Below are 21476 nucleotides of genomic sequence, written 5' to 3' on the forward strand. Positions count from 1 at the left end.
CTGACAGAGATTATGGCATCAAAGTGGAGGTTCCCGAGTTCAGTGGTGAAAAAGGACCTGAGGAATTTCTTGACTGGCTTACCAAAGTGGAGAGAATTTTTGCGTATAAGTCTCTTCCAGACGTGAAGAAGTGTGAACTCATCATCACCAAGTTTATTGGGTATGCCTGTTCATGGTGGGATGATGTACTACATGCAAGGTTTGTCAGAAGACTTGGACCCGTTATCAATTGGGAGGTCATGAAGCAGATCCTGACTGAAAAATTTGTTCCCCTTAATTATGAAAAGGTAATGTTCCATAAATTACTTAACTTGCAACAAGGGAACAAAGATGTGGATTCTTACACCCTCGAATTCCACAAACTGTCTTCAAGGTGTCGGCTTCAGGAAACAGACCAGCAACGGGTGATGCGATATATCAGTGGGTTAAGTACTGAGATTCGACTTGAGTTGGCTAACACTGATTTTAGGTCTGTTGATGTGGCAGCGGCTCATGCCAAGACAGCTGAAGAGAAGTCCATTTATTGGAAGGGTATGCTCAAGACTTCTTCAGTTTATAGACCTCCACCGCGTATGGAGGAAAAGAAGCCTGAAGCTCGCAGAGTTGAAGAGAAAAGGTCAGAGTTCAACAAGGATAGTGTTGGGGTGAAGAATATCATATGCCATAGTTGTGGCGAGAAGGGTCACTATTCCAACAAGTGTCCCAACAGGACTCGTTCTGTGAAAGTTGCAGAGAAGCAGCCGACAGAGAAGAATGAAGATGAATTTCATTTATATCCTTATCCGCTCGAGGACGATGATGTTGTCGATGATGAAGATGAGGATGTAGAAGCTCATTCAGCTAGCCTTTCATCCTTTTCGAATAGACTAGTTGATAAAGCTCCTCTCTTCAGACAGAAGGGGACTCTCCTGCACGGTTCCGACCCTATTGATGTTCATGTAGTTGTTGATACTGGGGCAGAAGCAAACTTCATATCTGCTGAATTTGTTCGAGCACACAACCTTCCACAAAAGCAGCTTTTCAAGAAGATTCATGTGCGAGGTTTTGGACCCACAGCTCGAGAAGAGGCCACTGCAGTTGTTCGAGTACACCTACAGTTTGGGCCGTTACAGTACCATGTCACCTGTTTGGTCACCCCATTGGCACATTGTGACATTCTTCTAGGGCGACCTTGGCAGCGACATGCAGGCATTCTCTATGATGGTGCACGGAACACCATCAAGGTGAAGCAAGGAGGTCGTATGTACTTAATGAGGTCACACGCATTATCAGACATGCCACGTCGTCGACTGACTCCTGCTCTAGTGGCACGTCAACCTACCCTCCCTCCTCTTGGTGTTATGTTCCCATCTTCTGCTTCGAGATACGTGCCACCTCATCAACGAGCAACTTACAAGGGTATCTTGGGAGCACGACCTAACTCAACGGAGTCGAGTTCTTTTAAGACCGGGAGAGCTAATGCAGTTGCACGATGGAAGTAGTTGCTATCTTTAGATTTGATTTTTATTTAGTTGCTATCTAGGTTTAGTTTCCATTTTTAATTAGCTTCCAAAATTATGTTATTATTTTTCTTTAAATAGCCCTGTAATGGAGAACTCAGTAGAGATTTTTTGAATGAATTTGAGAATTTATGTTTTGGTTGGAAACGATGGCTGCCATGGGTGGTTTCCCTTTCTCTCTCTTCTGAACTGTTTTCTTCTTCCCCTTCCCCTGACTGTCTTTTCTTTTCCCTCTGTTCTTCTTCTCCTGCTGTTCTTTTTCTTCTTCCATTCTTCTTCTAGCTGGTTCTCTTTCCCAGCCCCTGTTCTGGGTGACAGTTGCTGCCCTACTGAGGTGTTTCGAGCTCCTTTATATGTGAGTTGTTTGGGCCAAGGATTTGATCGCAGGAAGCCCTCTCCTAGGCGACACAAATCATCAGATTTCAGCTGCCGAAAAGTCCCTTTACCATCTGTTATCATACCTGCAACTGAGACTGACTCTGTTCTACCACCAGATTCTACTTCTGGTCATTCCCGCAGCCTCCCAGCTTGAAAATCCAGGTGCTTATCTTGTGGGATCAATAGAGCCTTATCCTGAGAAGCTTCGTTTCGAATTTCAGGTCCAACCAAGCCCTATCGAAGGATTTCTACCGATCGGAATTTTTTTTCTGTCCGCTGGTTTCTGGTTCTCACGACAAGAAGAAGAAGAAGAAGAACAGGTTTCTTTTATTTTAAAAGAATTTTTCCTGTTACTACAATTAAGCCCTTGTTCCCAAAAGTTATATTCCATTACCCCTTTTCTCTTTGGTAAAATTCAGAATAAGCCTTTGTATTAAAGTTTTAGTTCTAGAACTACCCCATCTACCTTATAATTATTTCTAAGGCCCTGCTTGTTTCTGAAATTACAAGAATACCCTTCAACCATTAAATTTGAGATTTTGGTCATTCTTGTGGGCCATAAGCGATCCGATTTCGGTCCTTGGAATCCGGATCCGCATCAGTCGTCCTATCAGATTTTTAGCATAAAACCATATTCAAAGAGAAAGGAGTATGTTTAATTAGTTTTTAAGCAACCAAATTACAGGCCAGGACTTCAGCCAGTTTTGGAGCATTCCGAGTGCCAGAAGGATTGAAGTCCATAAAATTAGGTCCACTAGAATCACTTTGGTCCCAATCTGACTCCCTACTTGAGTCAGGAATATAGTTTGGTTCGTAAGAAAGGACTGGAGTATTTTTTTTTTTTTACTTTCTAAAAAGTTTCCAGAAATTTTCTACAATCTGAGCATGGATTTAATTTCTATACTTCTTAAGCTAGAGCTTCTTCATTTGATTTTCTAATTCTCAATGGGGCTTATCCTTTCAACACCAGTTATAACGCAATTTTTCAGTTGGTAACAAAGTTATTTTCCTTTTTGCTCTGCTCACAGAGTTTAAGCTTCTGAATTTGCTTCTTTTCCTGGTTATTCAGTTAGAAAATACATGAGGTTTGTTAGCAACCACATAACATTCTATCAAAAGAAACGATAAGGATGATTATTTCAGTAACAATCAAAGCCTAAATTTTTCTTCAACAAAGCATGGGAAATACCACCTGATATTAAACTGTACTAAGGTATTGTCATATGGGCATGTTGAATTGAATGGAGCTGCTTGAAGTATTAAAGAAAAAGACAGGAGCTTCTCAGCTTCCTGAAGCTATCAAGGAGAAAAGTTTTTCTTGGCAAATTATCTAATTACTGTGCTAGATGATCCCTTTCGCACCGACATTTGAGAGATGATGTGACCAGTCCAGACCTCAAAGAACATTTAACCCTCAGGACTTGCTATGGTTCAGCTCTCTAATCAATGTTCAGTTGTTAACCGTAGTTCTCACTATGTTTTGGATTTCACCTCACAATGCCCACAAAACATCTAATGCTGAGAAAAGAGGCTTTCATTTGGAATGTGGGATAAGGCAATTGCGTAGACATACCACATAAAGAATACATGATCACACCAATATGTGGAGCCCTCTTGGGACTCCAGGTAAGCTCCCAAATGAAAGGTGATCCATTTACTGGGCGCATTTACTAGTCAAGCAATTGACCAAGTAAGCAATATAAAGATTGAACTAAAAAGGAATAAATTCAAGGGAACTTAAGAGTCGCACCAATAGGTGAAAAGATGAGGGATGGTCATTTGAGATGGTTTGGACATGGAATTTGCAACAAAGGCCAACAAATGCACCAGGGAGATATACGTGCAAATTGAAGGTCATACGAACGAGCAAAGACCAAAGATAACCTGGATTGAAGCAGTGACAGGGAAAATGAGCACTTTCAAGTTAATAGCTGCTATTGGCTTTGAAAGGGCAGAATGGTGAAGAAGAATTCATGTAGTCCACCCATGCTGACCAATTCACTAATGTATGGATCAGAGATACTTCTCTTGAGTTACTTAACAAATGCCCCCTCCCCAAAAGAAGGATGGACTCTCCTAGACATATATTCTGTTCGTTAGCCAACTCAGAAGCCTTCCTTTCAGCATCTTTCCAATGGATTAGTGAAGGTTTAAAAATTGAAACGAGTTGTCATACAGAAAATACTCACCAAAGACTCAACGCCATCTTTAGTTTCTTGTGGTTTATATAGCGATGGAGGTAGTGGAACTGATGTTATTGACCCCATCATCTCATCCTTCTTTTGCACTAAACGCTTAGCGATTGACAGTCCAAGGTCACAAATTGCATGAGAATGCTGCAAATTTCAAAATTGCAACAAGAAAATAAAATAAATAAAAAACATAATCAGAGACTCAGAAGAAAACATTACAAAGGTACCCAAGGGCAGCAAAAAGCAGAAGGATCTAAAGAAATCATATATCCTACCTTTGTCTTCATTAAGTCAACTATATCTTGTGAAAATTTGATACTTTGGAAGATGGAGATTATTGTAGCAACACACTCGTCTTTACCAGTACTAACCCCTGACTTTGTATCTTCATCTCCATGCAGCAGCAATGAAAGAAATAAATACAATTGCCTGCAAAATACGAAGAACTAAGTGCACTAACAAGTAGAAAATGAAGCTGTTGCCAATTGTATTCATCCCCTTTTGCTTAAAACGCTGAGATCATTCCAAATTACATACAAATCCACCATTTTGGTTCTATCCGCATATACCAACTGATCACATATAATTGAGGAATCATGTGTTTCTCATCACAGTTATTAAAACTCGAGTGGCTAGCTACTAGTAATCAGATTGAGCAGAAGTATTAACTGTAAGAACTCAGAACTAGCACTCACATAGCTAATTTTCTTGATTCTCTTGAATATATCTAGTAATAGCTATTTGCAATAAAGACCAGGCGCAGGGATTACTAATGTGAGAGAATGATCTTTTGCAAATCCCTTTAGAGGAAAACGAGGAGACTAAAAAGGATTTGAAGGCTTATGTTCCTACAGAGAATATTTCCTTTTAGAATAGTGGAAAATTATTCAGACTGCAGAACATTCAATCAATCATCTGCTCTTAGCCTGTCTCTTCACTTGGGAGCCTTGAGGTGCTGGTGAAGGGTGGCAGCGGAAGCAATTCAATACATTATCGATCTCAAAAATTGTAGAACAAGGATCTCAATGAACACATCCAATAAAATCTAACAACGGGGATTCGAGGCTACCTAGATCACACAAAAGGTGTGTTCCTCCAAAGGATCACAGCACTCAAACATGATCTCTGTCAAATGCACCCTCTCCAATGGCTGAATCCCAAGCTTGAAAAAAGAAGAAGACCCCTTTTATTCTCTCTTCAATTCTTTGGTCTAAATTATGTTATGTGCAATGACAGTTTCAGCCATAGCTTTCCTTAAGTTAGGAGATTTCAATCTAATAGACTAAATCATGACAAGTGGTGTGACCCTAAAGGATAATCTTTAAGTTATCCTAATTGCATCAAAGGATAACACTACAAAAGGTGTAACTTGAAAACGCCCAACAGTGGAAAGTTTCATTACACTTTCACCTCCACACAACCAACATCCACAACGGACCTTGCATGTACGGAATAAATTCACCGCCATAAAATTAAGTCCATTGTACATAAATAATGGAGATCAGTGACTGGACAGAAAAAATATAAATATATATATAAAATAAAATTAAAACATTTTTCAAATAATATTATTCAATACAATGATAAAATAAACTCCTTACAAAGCAATTAACATGCCCCGGATTTTGACCAATTATAGTCAAACAAGTCTTTCTTGGATGTTCTCCCTAAATGGGCAATGGAAATCTTATCAAGTGTCACAACCATTACCATTTATATCATGTACGCCAAGCGGCCAACGTGTAATCAATCCTGTCAGTAGACATCAACCATTGGCACACCACGTAATAATCAATGTCTCTTAGAATCTCAAGTATGGGCAAAAGAGACTACCAGAAACTCTTGTTGCCAAACACAACTGGCGGTGAACCAATCAGGGATTTCAAATGGATCAATGTTCCACACATTAAAGTACCCCTATTTATATTGTCAAACCAATCCCCACTGGGGAGATATACAATACGACAACCCTAGAACAAAGTGCCAAAGTTTGTTAGTATCAAGAAACAAGTGATAGTACTATTGGGTAGTAGCACAAAAATAACAATTATAACATGCACATAAAAATATTGTAATTAATTAATTTAATCTCATTTAATTGGGTTTGACAGACTCATGAACAGACATCCAATGTCAAAAATATCCAACAGCTATTCTTAGAGAATTTGAAGTAACCTTTGGTGGATATCCACAACCAGGTTGTATCTTGCAGAAGCTATTTGTTTGAACAAAAGAATTGAAGGATGTATAGGGCTCCTCGAAGATTCTCTATGTAAAGGAATGGGGGTGAATTGAAAGGTATGCAATGAGGCAACAGCAAAGTCCTTCTAACAGTCCATAGTTTCAATAGGTAATTGACATTCCCTATTGATAAAATATGAGGAGCCACACACACATCTCCACTAGTCCTAGACAAAACACTCAACATGTATTAATGCAAGAGTTTTGAGGACTTCATTTAGCTGAAAAATTGGTATTTTGTGCAAATATGTGGACACAATCCATCATCTATCCCAAAGCTGTTCAAGTCATTTCATACAGCCTTTGTGGAAAACCTTTTGGGGGTTGGGTCGCTCTAAGATTCATTAAAGACTATATAAGCTAAACCTAGCCTTAGTTCCAATTCAGTAAACATATTTTTGTGAAAGATCACACCTATTGCTATTTGTAGAGGTGTATGTCCAAAGAGAGGAATTATAGAATTTTTTATGGGAAGATAAGGAATTTTATAAGAATGACCAGAGAGATCACTTCCATTATTAGTAATCTGGCTGCTAGAATTAAGTATTCTGATGAAACTGATCCACTTACGTTCGGAGAGAATTATAAAGCTTTGATGGGTGATTAACTGAATGAATTTCTAGACTTTAGTGTTATAAACACAGATTCACACACACACCCAACCCCTCCCCTCAACGCCCCAAGGGAATTAATGGATGTACAGGTATAGCAATTGGTCTTTTTCCTTGAGCTCTTTGTATAACTGGATCTTACCAGCTTTGGGATAGGACCTCTAGAGATATGGGATGAAGAAGGTATGACAGATCCCAAAAAATGGGGAAAACCCACGTGGTCATATGTGGTAAAAATGTCAGGCAATGATATGCCTTCCAATGTCATAAGCAAGGATTAAAGTATCGGTATCGGTTGTCGTATCAGTCGGCTAAATTTAAGATACATATCGGAGCGTATCGTATCAGTATCGGAGATACTTTAAACCATGGTTGTAGGAATAGTGGAATACACATCAAATATCAAAAATAGGGAGTTACCACTAAGTGCACGGGCCTAGGACCTGAAATGTATCTTTCTATTTTAGAGAGAGAACTAATGACTCAATGGCATATGGAATGTTCCACATCCCAGATCTCTAGATAGGTATCAATTTGCAAAGCAAGAAGGTCTTAAGAACCCAACTCACCCAACTTGGAGGTCAGTCTTCTTCTATCTAGACCTTTTTTGTGTGTAAACCTACTTTCTAATTTCAAGCTAAGTCAAAAGGTAAAAGACCTAATCTAGGTTAGGTTGAAGAAAGTGTTTGACTTAGCCAAATTTCTAGATCTTGCTACCTAAATTAAAATGTGTGTGTGTGTGTGTAGATGTACGCATGGATATAATCACAGCAACACATAATGAAGTAAATGTTAAGTACGATAAAAATCCAAAGAAAAAAAAGAATCCATACATAAAGAGAACATGTGAAACTCCTTTATACATTACAAATATGAAAGGTCTCCAAATTACATGGGAAGAAGCAAAGAAAATTACAAGACATCAAAATAAATGGCAAAAAGGATTGTAGGCTAGATGATGGGCTAGCCCACCCAGATGATGTCATTACAATTGAAAATCTTATTAATGCTCCTATACTACAGGCTGGTATTGTGGGCCAGCTAACATCAGAACTTCCTAAACTACGCCTTAAAATCATGGGTAATTTCATTTTGAAATAAAACAAAAGACGAAAATAAGAGAAAATACAATAATAATAAAAGAAGAAGAAATGGAATTGAAATGAAATCTGAAATTTTGGCATATGGCTAGGAATGTAGGCCCTAGATAGAGAGGATTAGCCATTGATTGACCAACTCTCAAGAGAGTAATAGGACTTTGACATACCCAAGATGGATCATAGTCAAATTCGGACTCATGTTGAACCTGATCTAAGCAGGTTGACAATACCCAAAAAAAAATGCAAGTAGAAATCAAAAGAAACATGAAAGATGAAAGAAGCCTTATATTTTTTTAAATGAATGAAAGTAGGGACTGATTTCAAATGAATGCGACAATTGGGCCAAGCCGACTCAACTAAATTTGGAGAGAATCAGTCTCTCAACTCATGGACTCATAATCAAAGTTTAAAGACGAAACTAGGGCCCATTATTGTAGCCAAGCACAGGCTCTTGATCAAATTTGATCAAGGCCCATGGTTTAATGGCCATAAAGGAAGGAAAAGCTCTCCTTCTTTTCTTTTTTTAATGAAGATTTTTCAATTGAAATCAGTTCCAACTTCCATTCATTTTAAAAAATATAAGGCTTCTTTCATCTTTTCATGTTTCTTTTAATTTTCTACCTGCATATTTTAATTCTTTTTTTTTTTTTTTTTTGTGGGGTATTGTCAACCCGCTTAGATCAGGTTCAACATGAGTCCGGATTTGACTATGATCCATCTTGGGTATGTCAAAGTCCTATTACTCTCTTGAGAGTTAGTCAATCAATGGCCAATCCTCTCTATCTAGGGCTTACATTCCAAACCATATGCCAAAATTTCAGATTTCATTTGAACACCATTTCTTCTTCTTTTATTATTGTTGTCTTTTCTCTCATTCTTAGTTAGCCAAGCACCTTCTTCAACCTAACCTAGATTAGGTCTCTCACTTATGGCTTAGTGTGAATTAGCAAGTAAGGTTACACACAAAAAAGGTCTAGATGGAAGGAGATCGACCTCCAAGTCACCATCCCGCAAATTGACACCCATCCAGAGATCTGGAACATGGACCATTCCTTATCCAATCGAATCATTAGTGATACATTTTGGGTCCTAGGTCCTTGCACCTAAGTGGCGACTCCCTATTTTTGGTATTTAATGTGTATTCCACTATTGTTACAACAATGGAAGGCATGTCATAACCTGACATTTTTACCACGTATGACCATGCCGGCTTTCGCCATTTTTTGGGATCTATGATACCTTCTTCATCTCATATCTCTACAGGGCACTCACCAGTATGTTTCATACTTCAATCAATTCCCCTTGATCTTTTATCCGAATAATAATAGAAGGGAGAAGGCTGGGCAGTCCGTCTCTCTCCCAACCCCCTGGAAAAGGCCCCCTGCCTCTCTCATGCCTGCATCTCCATTGGTCCTGCCACCCGCATGCAAATAAGTGGGCAGCAGGCCCATCCATTTTGCATAATAAGGAGAAGGAGAAGGAGAAGAATGAGGATTGCTGCCTGGTTGCACGCAGCCTGCGCCAGAACCCCAGCCAGTGCATGCAGGAGCATCTAACATGGGTGGCTGCTTGATCATTTTGCAGCACCTTGTGAGAAGGCATAGGGGAATCCGATCAACAACAACAACAACAACAACAACAACAACAACAGCAACAATTATTATTATTACCAGCAAAATAACAACGGTAGCAATGATGATGATGAAAATAACAACGGTAGCAATGATGATGATGACATCATCATATCCACACAGAAGTGAAAAGTAAATAGCAGCAACTTAAAAACAAGAACTAAACGTGTGTACACATAGGCAAAAAGAAATGAAGCAAACATAGTTAACAGCAATACCTGTATATTGGTTCATATGCTTCAACATCCTTGCAGTCATCAATGTCAGGACATGAAGAATGATGTGCAAGGGCATGGACCAAAAATGGGAGAATGTATTCAGGATAAACCATCAGAGGGTTTGCATCACAATGCATAAAAAGTTGTCGTACTTTTGCTTGTTGACACATCTGAACAATTTCAACAAGGTTTTGCTTATCCTGCAGAATAAAGCATGCATAAGGAGCTGTGCACATAACACAATGGAAAGGAAAACCCCCCATCACTAGGCCATTCTACTAAGAATAAGAAATACTGTGAATTCAATATCAAATATAAAATCACTATACTGAGCCTCATGAGGTAAGGTTCCAGCAGTTGATGGTAAAGACCCAAGATCAAATCCCACCTCATGTGGCAGGAGGAGTCGGGTTTGGGAGTCATGGGGTAAGGAAAAGATATCATTGTACCCCAAAAAAACGACTACAATGCTGACCTCTTTAAATTCTGGTGGTTGGGATCCAACTATGTTACATACAAAGGCACAAGCATACTTTGCATCCAGAAGCCGATCTTTTATATATTGATGTACTTTGCCTAGGAATAACTTCTTCACTTGGGGGTAAGTATCCTGCGAGTAAGAAAGCCAGCAATGATGGATACTTTTGAAAATGTGTAAAAATGGAGAATCAACAATAGAAATCATTCCACCCAATAAGAATCAGACAAATTCAAAACTAAATACAATATATAAGAAAAGTTTCAGCAGGAAAGGCTGCAACCTCTGATGTTCTTAAGGTCAAGTGAAAGACATCAATTGGTATCTTATGATCCCAGTTCTTTGATAACCGCAGAACTGCTTTGGCTGAAGCAAGCTTCATATGAGCCTTATCAACAGGACTGCAAGATAGAGCATAATTTTCAGACAGATGCTTCCCAACGCGCACCCCCCCCCCAACAAAAAAATAATAATAAATAACAAACTATCCAAAAAAGCCAATCCAATAAAGGTAGAGCCCTTTAATTTCTCATCCTAGAAAAGTACAGTGATCAGTAACAGTATTTTCAAACTTACCTGGATACTATATCTTTTGAAATCTCTCCGAAAGAAAGAATGTTTCTAAGAATTCCGACAAGGTTCTCAATCCCAGGAAGTAAATGAGCCTCTTTTACAGGCAAATAGCGCTTCACCAGTGTTTTTAAGCCAAAGATCTGTAGAGCACCAACAAATTGTCTCAATGTGTAAAAGGATGATAAGGATAACATATTGTGAAAAGCAAATACCGAAGACCAATGATGACATGAATGCCTAAGATCTGAAAGAAATTCCAACATACTCTTTTTTTTTTTTAACGTCCCTCAACATAATCTTGCGAATGCCATCACCCGTAAGTATGAAACAACTAAACAAAATACAAATCTGAATACCGGGACTGACCTTCAAAGAACAAAGTTCACTCCGATCTTCCCAGCAGGCTCTAGTATTATCATCTGCTTTCTGAAATAGAGAGAAGTACATATAAAAATGCAATATAATGATTAATAACAATAAAACAAATGACAGAACACATAACTCTTGGCAGACGCAGAGGGCATACATCACCGCACTTCAGGATTTTGCTAGTTATAAACTCTACAATTTCACCCTCTCTGGTTTCAAAAACCGGCATTGCAGTCTGTGCTATACAACCCAAAGACTGTAGGACAGCAGGCAAATGAGTTTTCTCATCCAACAGATCAACAAGCCTCTGCAATCCATGTAAGATGCCTCAGATTAAAACATAATAAAGTGGCAGTGTGATGCATCAGTTCAAACAAATAGCAACATCATCACAATAAGTAGGAAAGTCCAAATTTAAACAGAAGCACAGCCAACAATTTAATGAATTATCAACCCCCACACCACATCCGGAAAAAAAGAAAAACAAAAACACCTTGTATAGAACAGATAGTGACATGAGCCCATCATCCTTCGTTATTGCTGCTAAAGCATGTACTGCATACTTGGCCTGCTTCCGATTACCCTCCAGACATAGCCTCTCTAATATAAGATCCACTGAACTGCACTCAAAAAATCAAGATGGTAAAATCGATCCACCAATTTGAGAATCTTACAGCCAATACAACCAAATTTCAAAGGTTGTACCTGGAAGTCGCAGCCAATTGTTCCCGAATAATTCCACCAGCCCTAGCCAGAACATGCAAAACACCTTCTTTAATCACTTCATTGTCATCTTTAAGAAGGTGCACCAGATCTTCTTCAGTACCAGACAATAAGGAAGGAGAGAAACGTGCAAGAATCTGACATTTTGAATTAATTAGAGACATGGGACATAAGCTTTGGAAAACTTAGAATGAAAACCACGAGGCAAAAACCTACAATTAAACTCAAATGGAACTACTGCAAGCTTTCAAAACCTGATGAAGCATGCTGGTCATTATCGTAATATGCAAGTACAACCACAATTCTCCGTAACAATGTTTTCGATGCAGGGGATGACATTAATAAATGAGTTCAACCATAATTATGCATGAGGTTTTTTTTTTTTTCAACCCACATTTAACTTGAAGGAACACTGCTACATTGGGTAGACCTCGTTTAGGAAAAAACATGAATTACCAATCAAATTCAGGCACAACAATTGAAGGTTGTTTTAAACCCAACAGATATTATCTTTTTTATCATTAAAAGTGTTAAGTTGCATACATGACCAACCGCAGGGGAATTACTATCCAATACCCTGCGGTACTCTATTATATTGATAGTTAATCACGATAGGGGGATTGTCCCTATCATGATATGTTTGTTTCAGCTTCCTGTTTTAGTTTCCTTTTTCACTGGGTAATTATAGTTGTGTACTCTTAAGTAGGATTCCTACTTAAGAGTCTACTTGCTAATAGCAAGTCATACAAATAAAGGGTTGGAGGAACCCAATAGATTAGTCTGGATCTATCATGGTTCAGTAGCTCTCATTATTGTTGACTGGTTATTGGTCTGTTGTCTCTGTTCTAAGTTACATGGTAGCAGAGCATCAATAATCAGTCTCCACAATCGATTCTGGTTTTGATAGTCTCTGCGAGGTCTTGCTTGCGTGGTTGCAACAACCTATGCTGCCTAATATCTATCTGATGTAGATCAAAGCATGAAGAAGACGAGGACTAGAATTTAAAAAACGGTTCTGTTCACGTGAACAGTAATGGGGCTAAGTCTTCCTTGGACAGCAAGCTTCTGTAAGGATATTGGCTGGAGGTTCTAGAAGATTTGGTTCAAAATTTTGTTTCCTTTTTTATCGACACCCATTCTGTCTCTGTTCCTGGTCACCAGACTCATCACCAAGGGAGAACACATTGGTGCTAATCGTCAAAATACTTCTGAAGGAAAGAGAGGAGAGCATTTACCTCCATTGATGTTTGGGGTCAAGTAACCTCCATTTATTCATCCCAAAAAAAAAAAAAAAAAAAAAAACCTCCAACTCATAAATCTACCTCTAGCATTTAGAATTTTTCTTTAAAAGAAATCATCACATCCCTCTGTCATTCACCATCCAACTCATAAATCCACCTCTAGCATTTAGAATTTTTCTTTAAAAGAAATCATCACATCCCTCTGTCATTCAGCCCATTTTCATGGAAATATGCAGCCTTAAAATGCTATCAGAAAAGCAAGAGACTGAAAGACTAAAATTTCAACATAAATGCAGGAAATTTTTAAAAGAGTCTTTTACTAACAAGCTGCAAATAAGACCACAAACATAGAAGTTCAGGTGAACACCCAAGACCAGGTCATCCAAGAGAAAAGAAAAATGAAGATAAAAGATTCAAAACAAATCAGAAAAAATAGTATAAAAGTTATTTAAAAAAATCCCTTGCTCATATAATGAAATCTAATTCATTAAACGAGCATTAAGCCAATCGCTGACCAACTAAGCCTCATTTGAGTATATTTAGGACATGTATACTGAATGTGAACCATGTCATACCAACTATTTGTTCAAAAATCTAGGAGTCCTCATGTAAACCACAATAAGATGAAACACTAAATGATGCAATGTGAGTAGCTGCAGAAGTACACTACTCCAGAAGGCTAAAGCATTTAATGATTAGTATTGAAAATAAAGGAATAGGAAACATGTGATACCACTAGAAGATTCATGCACGAAAGAATATATTGAGCATTGTCAGCAGAATTTTGTCTGGATGCCTCCAAAAGAATTTCCTTCACATGCTCCTTGTTGAATAGTAAATGAGGGCACTTCACTGATAGAGCACTCAAAAAATCATATAGTCTGTGTTTTTCACCAAGGATCCTAAGCAAATCATCCTGCAGAATTACAAGAATAAAATTCTCTAAATATTTCTTCTTAAACCCATGACCATGTCACACAGCAAAATTCAAGCCTGGAAGGAGTTGGGAATTGCATATAGAAAGTACCCGCGACATCCAAGCTTGCTGGAAACTAGTGCTGGGATCAAGTAGAGTCGTCAATATCTTCCAAATATTCGCATCCTTTAGCTGGTCAAGAATTTGGAAACTCTCCTCAGCCTTTGCGGGGTCACTAAACCAGCGGGACATGATCCTAAAGCAAATAAAACTCTTCTTTTGAAACTCAGTTGTATCAGCATCCTGCACTAGATGATACCAAACTCCATGAGGGTTTCACAGTTGAAGTTAGTACTATCAGAGCAGTTTTTAGAATGTACAAACCTGACACGTTTGTCTAAGGGATAGATACTTCTGCATTTCTTGCTGTAACCTGCAATCCAAGATGAAATCCCCTGAAATTTTGTGCAAACCTATCAAAAAGATTTAGACAAAGAAAGGACAAAAAATCACTTAATACATGCACAATGTAAAAATGAAGTACCAACAGACCTTTGCTTCTGATCCAGTATCCTCTCAAGTGCCTTTACCTCAACTTTGTCAAACCCTGAGAATATTCTAACCCAATGCCTCACCTTATTATTAATAGAGAACTCAGCAGGAAATAGAGACCGACACAGAACAACCTCAATTGTCTCTGATCTGCAGACAGCAAATTGAAACTTCAAACTATTTCCAAATCCATATCTCAAGCAGTTATAGAGAAAAGCAGACAGACTATCACTGATAATTACTAATCACTACATGTCTACATCTGGAGAATCATCAAAATAGATGTGAAGCTTGATGGTTCCCGTTTCTATTGGAGTGCACACCTTAAGGTGGGCAGACCTTCAAATCAAAAGCCAGTAGTTTAAATTTAGGGATTTGAGGCAAAAGTCGAGCACCTTCCAGGAAAAGCTCACCAAAAAACCCAGTAGGAAGCAAATTGCTACATGTGTGTTGTTTTGATGAGGAACCAAGTGTAACAACAATCTAGGCCAATAAAACCAGTAATAAAGTACCAATAGGAGCAGCAGCAACGGAGAAAACCAGTAGCCCCAAAAACAATCAATCAGCCTTGCCGGGTTTGAATGCCAAAAAAAAAAAGATGCTTGATAAGAAGGCCAATAAAACCAGCAATAAAGTAACAATACGGAGCCAATATAGCAATGGAATGAGGACCAGCAGTAGGGTAATCTTCACAGAAGAAAATAAATCAGCAAACTATAGATAGAAAAGTCGATCTTGCAGGGTTTTGATGGTGCATCAAAAAACCAAATTGTTCTTCCGCAAAACTGTAGATCAGCAACTTGTGATCACCATGTAGATAGTAGGAAAGCACTCCATTGATTAGGAAGGAGGCTTAAATCATAATAGATGCAGCATTATGTGGCTGCGCACCACAGGGTTTTAGAAAGAAAAAGAGATCAGCAGAAGAGAGAATGAGAAACCCCTGATCTGATCACAGAAGCTCTGATACCATGTTAGAAAACCAGAATCCTGCAACCAAAAAGGCAAAGAGAAAAGTAGAGAAGAAAGAGGAGAGTACAGCCAAATCGTGGGAGGCAGCCTGCGGCTAGAATAGATTTCCTAGCCTCAGGCCCCTCCCTCTCTCTCTCTCTCTCTCTCTCTCTCTCTCTCTCTCTCTCTCTATATATATATATATATATAATATAATATACTAATAAAAAGACACCAGGGGACTAAAATATCAATGTACCCTGCACAACCTAACACAAAACAACTAAAAGGAACAATAAGACCAAAATACCCCTAGAAACTCAGCAATTTCGTATCAAGATCTCTCGAAACAGAAAAAATACCGAGATCTTGTACTATGTTGGTAATGAGTTCTTTATTCAACACCCACCCCAAAAAAAAACCCAGAGAGAAAGAGAGAGAGAGAGAAAGAGTGAATGATGCAATGCTGCTCAGAAGATGGAACCACTCTCTCATCCTAAATCCTCTATCATGATTGTGCATTTCCACTACATCGGAATAAAAACATTACTGAATGAGCCAGAGGTTTCCCACATCACTAACCCAAAATAACCAGGGTATGAAGTGAACGGGAAGTATGGTGGGGACTGTAGCTCCCAGTTGCAGAACTGTCAAGTTTAAAAAGCTATATGTGCTTTGTGTGTGTGTGTGTTGTGAGAGAGAGAGAGAGAGAGAGAGAGAGAGAGAGGGTCAAATCACTATGTGATATTCCTATTTGACAACATCAAATAACATAAGTTAGTAGGAGGTAAATCTCAACTCCACAAGTTCTTGGTGAACAGCACGAAGCACATGTCCTTAAACAGATCTAATAGCCATAAAAAGCCTCTCCCCAGCTTAATGTCCATATATGAAACAGCATAAATTAAAAGAGTCAATCCTGTGTGACTTGAATTGCAAAAGTATTTTACCTGAAATCCTTGTCGAAGAAACATTTCATTATCTTCCCAGGAATCCAATCATATTCATTGGAGTTGCTTGAACCATCAGAACAATTCAAGCAGTATAATCTGTAAATTTCAGCGAGCCTTTCCATTGTATATTTTTTAACAAGAATCTGGGGGAAAAAAAAAATTACCAGAACGGAGTTAATCAAGCACGCACACACGCACACACACACACACACACACACACACAAAGGGAGAGAAGGAGATGAAAAATACAGATTTGTCCCGAAGGCGCTCCGCAACAAGTCTTGTAATTTCAACTGGAATAGATTTCAAGGTATGACAAGCCACATCACAAACTGCAGCAACAACTTGCTTCCGAACATTTTCATCATAATCTAACAGCCGGTCAGCAAGGGCAGCTACAAAATGTTCAACCACCTCAAAGGTCAATATGCATGTCCCACACAGCCTATCATCCCAAAATATAATATGTACTACTCAGAAACCCTCCTTACCTATGATTTGCGGAGCTTCAGGTCTAAAAGGATCAGACAGCAGACAGCTTTTAACATGTCCAATAACAGATATTCGAACCTCTGCTACTCTATCAGTCAACCTCTTAAGAAATTCAGAAAAGAGTGGCTGAAATGCTTCAGTGATAACAGAACCTCGTAAAGCAAAAAGGTCTCCAAGTAACCTCACTGCCTTGAGACGAGTATCAGCCTGATCAGTCTGCAGAAGTAGAAACTTGGGAAGTGAGACCCACTAATCCAACCTCTACTACCCAATCAGTCAACCTCTATTTAAAAGACTCAATGCTGAACAGAAGTATTGTGCAGGTGGGTGGGTGGGTGGGTGGGGGGTTGGGGGGGGATCAAACCACCTAAGACTTTTATTTATCATTCTGAAGAAATAGAGATAACAACCACTCTAGCTGAATTCAATGAAAAGGAAAAAGTTTGGACCTGAATTCAGAAATGCTATAAAGTTTCCCTAAACAGTTATGGATGAGAAACTACCCAGGTCATAGTTCATGGCCCAACATGTCAAACCACCCAAGCATATTAATCCTTTTTCCCCAGGTTTCAGTTGGATAATCCCAACCCAATTTAAATGAACATTCGATTCACGTTGGGGTATCTCCAATCTTACCCCCACAGTACTTTTTACTGTCTAGGTGATGAGGGGAGAGATGGACCTTGTTCCCTGATCTGAAATATAGGTGAAATTCAGGAAGGCATTTTCAGACCATACAGATCAGAAACATCATGCAAAATACAGTTTTCCAGATAAATGCAAAGGAAGCACTCAACAACAGTTTTTCAAGTTTACTGTATAATAACTACAATACAACCAGAAAAAAAGGAAGCAATCAAGAAAATTATTGAGGGTTTGGTTACCAATAGCTCTCCTGTAAGGTATGGGATTATTCCAGACAGGATCTGAGGAGCACAGTGATAAAGATCATAGACAACGTCATGATAGTCAAGTTGGCTACTCAAAGAATTCTTATCTCCTGACATTGATGATATAAGAAACTGCTTTATCCCGGGTTCAAGTTTTCCTGCACAATGTTCTATAACATTCATAGCAAGCCTCCGTGCAGCCATAGAAACATCCTAGCGTCACAAATTCCACAAAATCAACTCTGTAAAAAACAAAGTTGCAGGAAAGTAAAGTCTTAAACATGATGGAAAAAAGAAAGACAATATGAGCCACTGGCACTCCTCCTAAACAATGATAAGAAGACAGAGGCATTATCAGCAAACTGAGCAGATACTCACACTTTTTTCCCGGCCTAAAACAGACAACAAAACAAGTAACAGATTATCCTGAACATCTTCACTCTCTTCTATCAGAAGTACCATGATTTTCTCCATTGATGTTAGCACACTTTCTGGATGGTCATCACTGCACATGTGAAAATATCAATAAGATGACGAAAAAGACAACAAAATAACTGAACCCGTTGGAAAGAGGTGTCCTAATAGCAAAATAGCATTCCCTCATCAACAAAAAGAGGAAATAAAGGATAGCAACAAGCCAGGAAAAACTCAAATCCTAATAATCCTGCTAACCCAACTCTTAGCTACAAGTAAAAAACGTTATCCGTCAACCTCAGTTCTTCCAAGAAAAAGATGCTACAGAAAGGCACAAAGCCCAAATTTGTTACGATAATAAGACAGGTTCAGTAAGAGCACCTACTGCTGATGGAAGCCCAAGTCAAACCAATATTAGAACGACCATCAGCCACTGAATCTGTCATTGGCCAGTTAAACCACCCCCCTCCCCCCGGTTTTGTCCCTAGCCTTAATACATTACCATCCCTTCAAAGCCTCAAGGAGAGCACCTTCGCCAGGGACCATGGTTTTGACTCACAAACAACCAATTAAGAGGATTTTGCTTCCATGTACTTTAGTACAGCATTTTGATCCAGGCATCCAGCAAAATCAATAAGTGAATAACATGACTATCTCTAGGGGGATTCTTTTCGAAGTCTTGAAAGAGTGACCAAACAAGCCTCCAATTTCAAATCTAGAAGATAGAGTTGATTCCAACACATTTCAAGATGGCTTTCATTTTGATTATAAAAAAAAATAATAGTGAAAAAGGGAAAAAGGGAAAAAGGCTCAAGTCTAACAAATTAAGAAACTGTAACACATTCTTTTGGTTCTCCATTTGTACATGGAGTTTTCAATAAAAGAAAATTAATCAAGAGCTTATTGTACTATGAAACTCAAATAGATGGTAGGAACAGTGTGTTCTTCCAGTAAATCTAAATTTTCCTGCAATGACAGTAAACAATTTCAAAATTTGGTTGCTCTTCAGAACAAAATATGAGAATCCTGGCTAGCCAAGTGTATCATCATCACTCTAGAAGTTAAGAGTACAGTGTTAGGATCATAAGGTGTTACCCTTGGCCTGGTGGTAAAGTCTCCAACTGTTGATAGCGGAGAGCCAGAGACCTGGCACCAAGTCCTGCCTTACCTTGTGCAGGTGATGGGTTGGAGCTTAAAGTGTGAGTTTCCTTGTAGTTGCAATTAAAAAAAAAATCCTCGTGTGAATATGAAATAACACAGAAAAGTATTGAGTAAAACTAATACAAATATTCATGGTGTGAAGAAAAATATGTGTGTAAGAACAGTAGCTGGAATCAATTAGCTGACCATATTCCAGCACCTACTCGACAATGACGATCAAGAGATCCACTCAAACACTTATTCCCTTGGCTTAATATTTACATAAGATTGAACTTGACCTTACATGAGGGAAGTAGAAACTCCCACAACAATATAGTCCAGGATAATACTTTGTCTGCAGTCCTAAAAAAATGCAAAAGCAGGTTCTGCACAATCTTCAAAATCCCTGGCCTTTATTTTCACAAACTCCAATTTACTATTACCAGAACCAGCTACAACAGTTCTTTCCCTACAGCTAAACATGGACCCTTCCAATCAATCATAAGCCCAAGAAATTCACCAAACAAAATCCAGCAAACATTAAATTCCCGATAGCATCACTTCGTAAGCAAGAAGGCAATGAAGAACTGAAGGGTTAAATAAGAAATAGATTCAGCATCTGCATCTGCATCTGCATCTGCATCTGCATCTGCATCTGCATCTAGAATGCATAAACATGCATATATGGAAATCTATACCCTGATATTGCACATTATTTTACTTACCAATATAACCCCCTTATTGACAAGGAAAAAAGAAACTGAAAGCGTGAAAATACAATCTGAACACCCAATTGGACTTTTTGAAGCCACTAAAATGAGGTTGGGCATTAACAAACTTTTCAAAGAGGTGGCTGCATAACCGAAAACCCATGCCTATCTATACAAAATCACCCTTAAAGGCTTACAACAATCTCTAGGGGATTCTAGAAGAATTTCAATTATGCAGAAATCAAGAATATATGTAGACTTTTCTCCTGATAAATAAAAATACAGATAAGAAAGCAAGAATGAGGAAGAAACAATATATTTACTTAAAAAATATAAGTAATTTTCAAAGTCAGTGATGTAATCCTGATATCATCAGAGCAAGATCATTTTTTATTCAAAGATCAAATGAGTTTTTTCTTCCTCCCCTAAAGATGAACCAAAGAAAAAGAGAAGGGAAGGAAAAAAAAAAGCCTGGCAGCAAACCAAGACCAAGGAAAAAAGTAAAACATAAAAATGTAGCTGCAACCAAGGGAAACAAAAGGCATGCAGCAACAGAAGGCCTAAAATTGACAAAACAAATCTTACATAAATTAAATCAAAAAATTGCCAAAATTAGAAGGGACCAAACCCACCTGGCAACAGAAAAAAATGTACTGAACATTTCATTCACTAAGTCATCACATTCAAGATCCAACATGACAACACATGACCGATATCTTGCAAGAGTCTCCAAGATGACAACTCTCCTCCCAAATGATGGACCATTAATGTCACGTAATCCACCGAAAGTTCCAACAATCAAGTTGAAGATATCCTGCAAAACAGACTTCACTCCAATCAGGTCGAGTGCATAGATGACTCAGAATATGATCTACCCACATCAACAAAGGCCCAATGGTAAGAAACAAATGTACCCTCAGAACATCATCGCTGTAGGGAGCCTCAGGTGCAGTAATTCGAGTAATCTCACAAATGCAGGTTGCCACTAGAAGTTTGACATCTCTATCTTGATGCTTCAGCAATTCAGGATTGACAATAGCATTAAGACAAGGCTGCATTGACTCCAACATTGGCAGCAATGGTGATTGATCCAACTCAGAAAGACAACTTGCAGCTTGCTGTATGTTCCAAAAAAAATGCTTATAAAACAACTTTACACAAGATAAAAGCTCACAATAATTGAAAGTAGTTAACAACAATTATT

At 38.5% G+C, this 21476-nt stretch overlaps 1 protein-coding gene across 4 annotated transcripts in view; it reads right to left on the reverse strand.

Moving 5' to 3' along the window:
- The window catches only part of LOC122094388 (sister chromatid cohesion protein PDS5 homolog A-B), a 110951-nt gene that overhangs the window by 84698 nt on the left and 4777 nt on the right, over positions 1 to 21476 (reverse strand). For 2 of the 4 annotated variants that reach the window (XM_042665176.1, XM_042665175.1), the window contains exons 2-22: positions 21187 to 21390; positions 20905 to 21086; positions 18387 to 18513; positions 18003 to 18221; positions 17118 to 17334; positions 16876 to 17021; positions 16624 to 16769; positions 14723 to 14872; positions 14555 to 14603; positions 14282 to 14473; positions 13988 to 14170; positions 11996 to 12150; positions 11784 to 11910; positions 11448 to 11597; positions 11288 to 11347; positions 10925 to 11061; positions 10632 to 10749; positions 10346 to 10480; positions 9871 to 10070; positions 4345 to 4498; positions 4067 to 4213 (exon numbers count right to left, since the gene is read on the reverse strand). In XM_042665176.1, the coding sequence (XP_042521110.1) occupies positions 4067 to 4213; positions 4345 to 4498; positions 9871 to 10070; positions 10346 to 10480; positions 10632 to 10749; positions 10925 to 11061; positions 11288 to 11347; positions 11448 to 11597; positions 11784 to 11910; positions 11996 to 12150; positions 13988 to 14170; positions 14282 to 14473; positions 14555 to 14603; positions 14723 to 14872; positions 16624 to 16769; positions 16876 to 17021; positions 17118 to 17334; positions 18003 to 18221; positions 18387 to 18513; positions 20905 to 21086; positions 21187 to 21390 (3198 nt within the window). Of the gene's footprint in view, positions 1 to 4066; positions 4214 to 4344; positions 4499 to 9870; positions 10071 to 10345; positions 10481 to 10631; positions 10750 to 10924; positions 11062 to 11287; positions 11348 to 11447; positions 11598 to 11783; positions 11911 to 11995; positions 12151 to 13987; positions 14171 to 14281; positions 14474 to 14554; positions 14604 to 14722; positions 14873 to 16623; positions 16770 to 16875; positions 17022 to 17117; positions 17335 to 18002; positions 18251 to 18386; positions 18514 to 20904; positions 21087 to 21186; positions 21391 to 21476 lie in introns of those variants that run through there. The other 2 variants (XM_042665177.1, XM_042665178.1) reach the window with 2 other exon arrangements.

This window comes from Macadamia integrifolia, chromosome 11 (genome assembly GCF_013358625.1).
Source record: "Macadamia integrifolia cultivar HAES 741 chromosome 11, SCU_Mint_v3, whole genome shotgun sequence".
Classification (NCBI taxonomy): domain Eukaryota; kingdom Viridiplantae; phylum Streptophyta; class Magnoliopsida; order Proteales; family Proteaceae; genus Macadamia; species Macadamia integrifolia.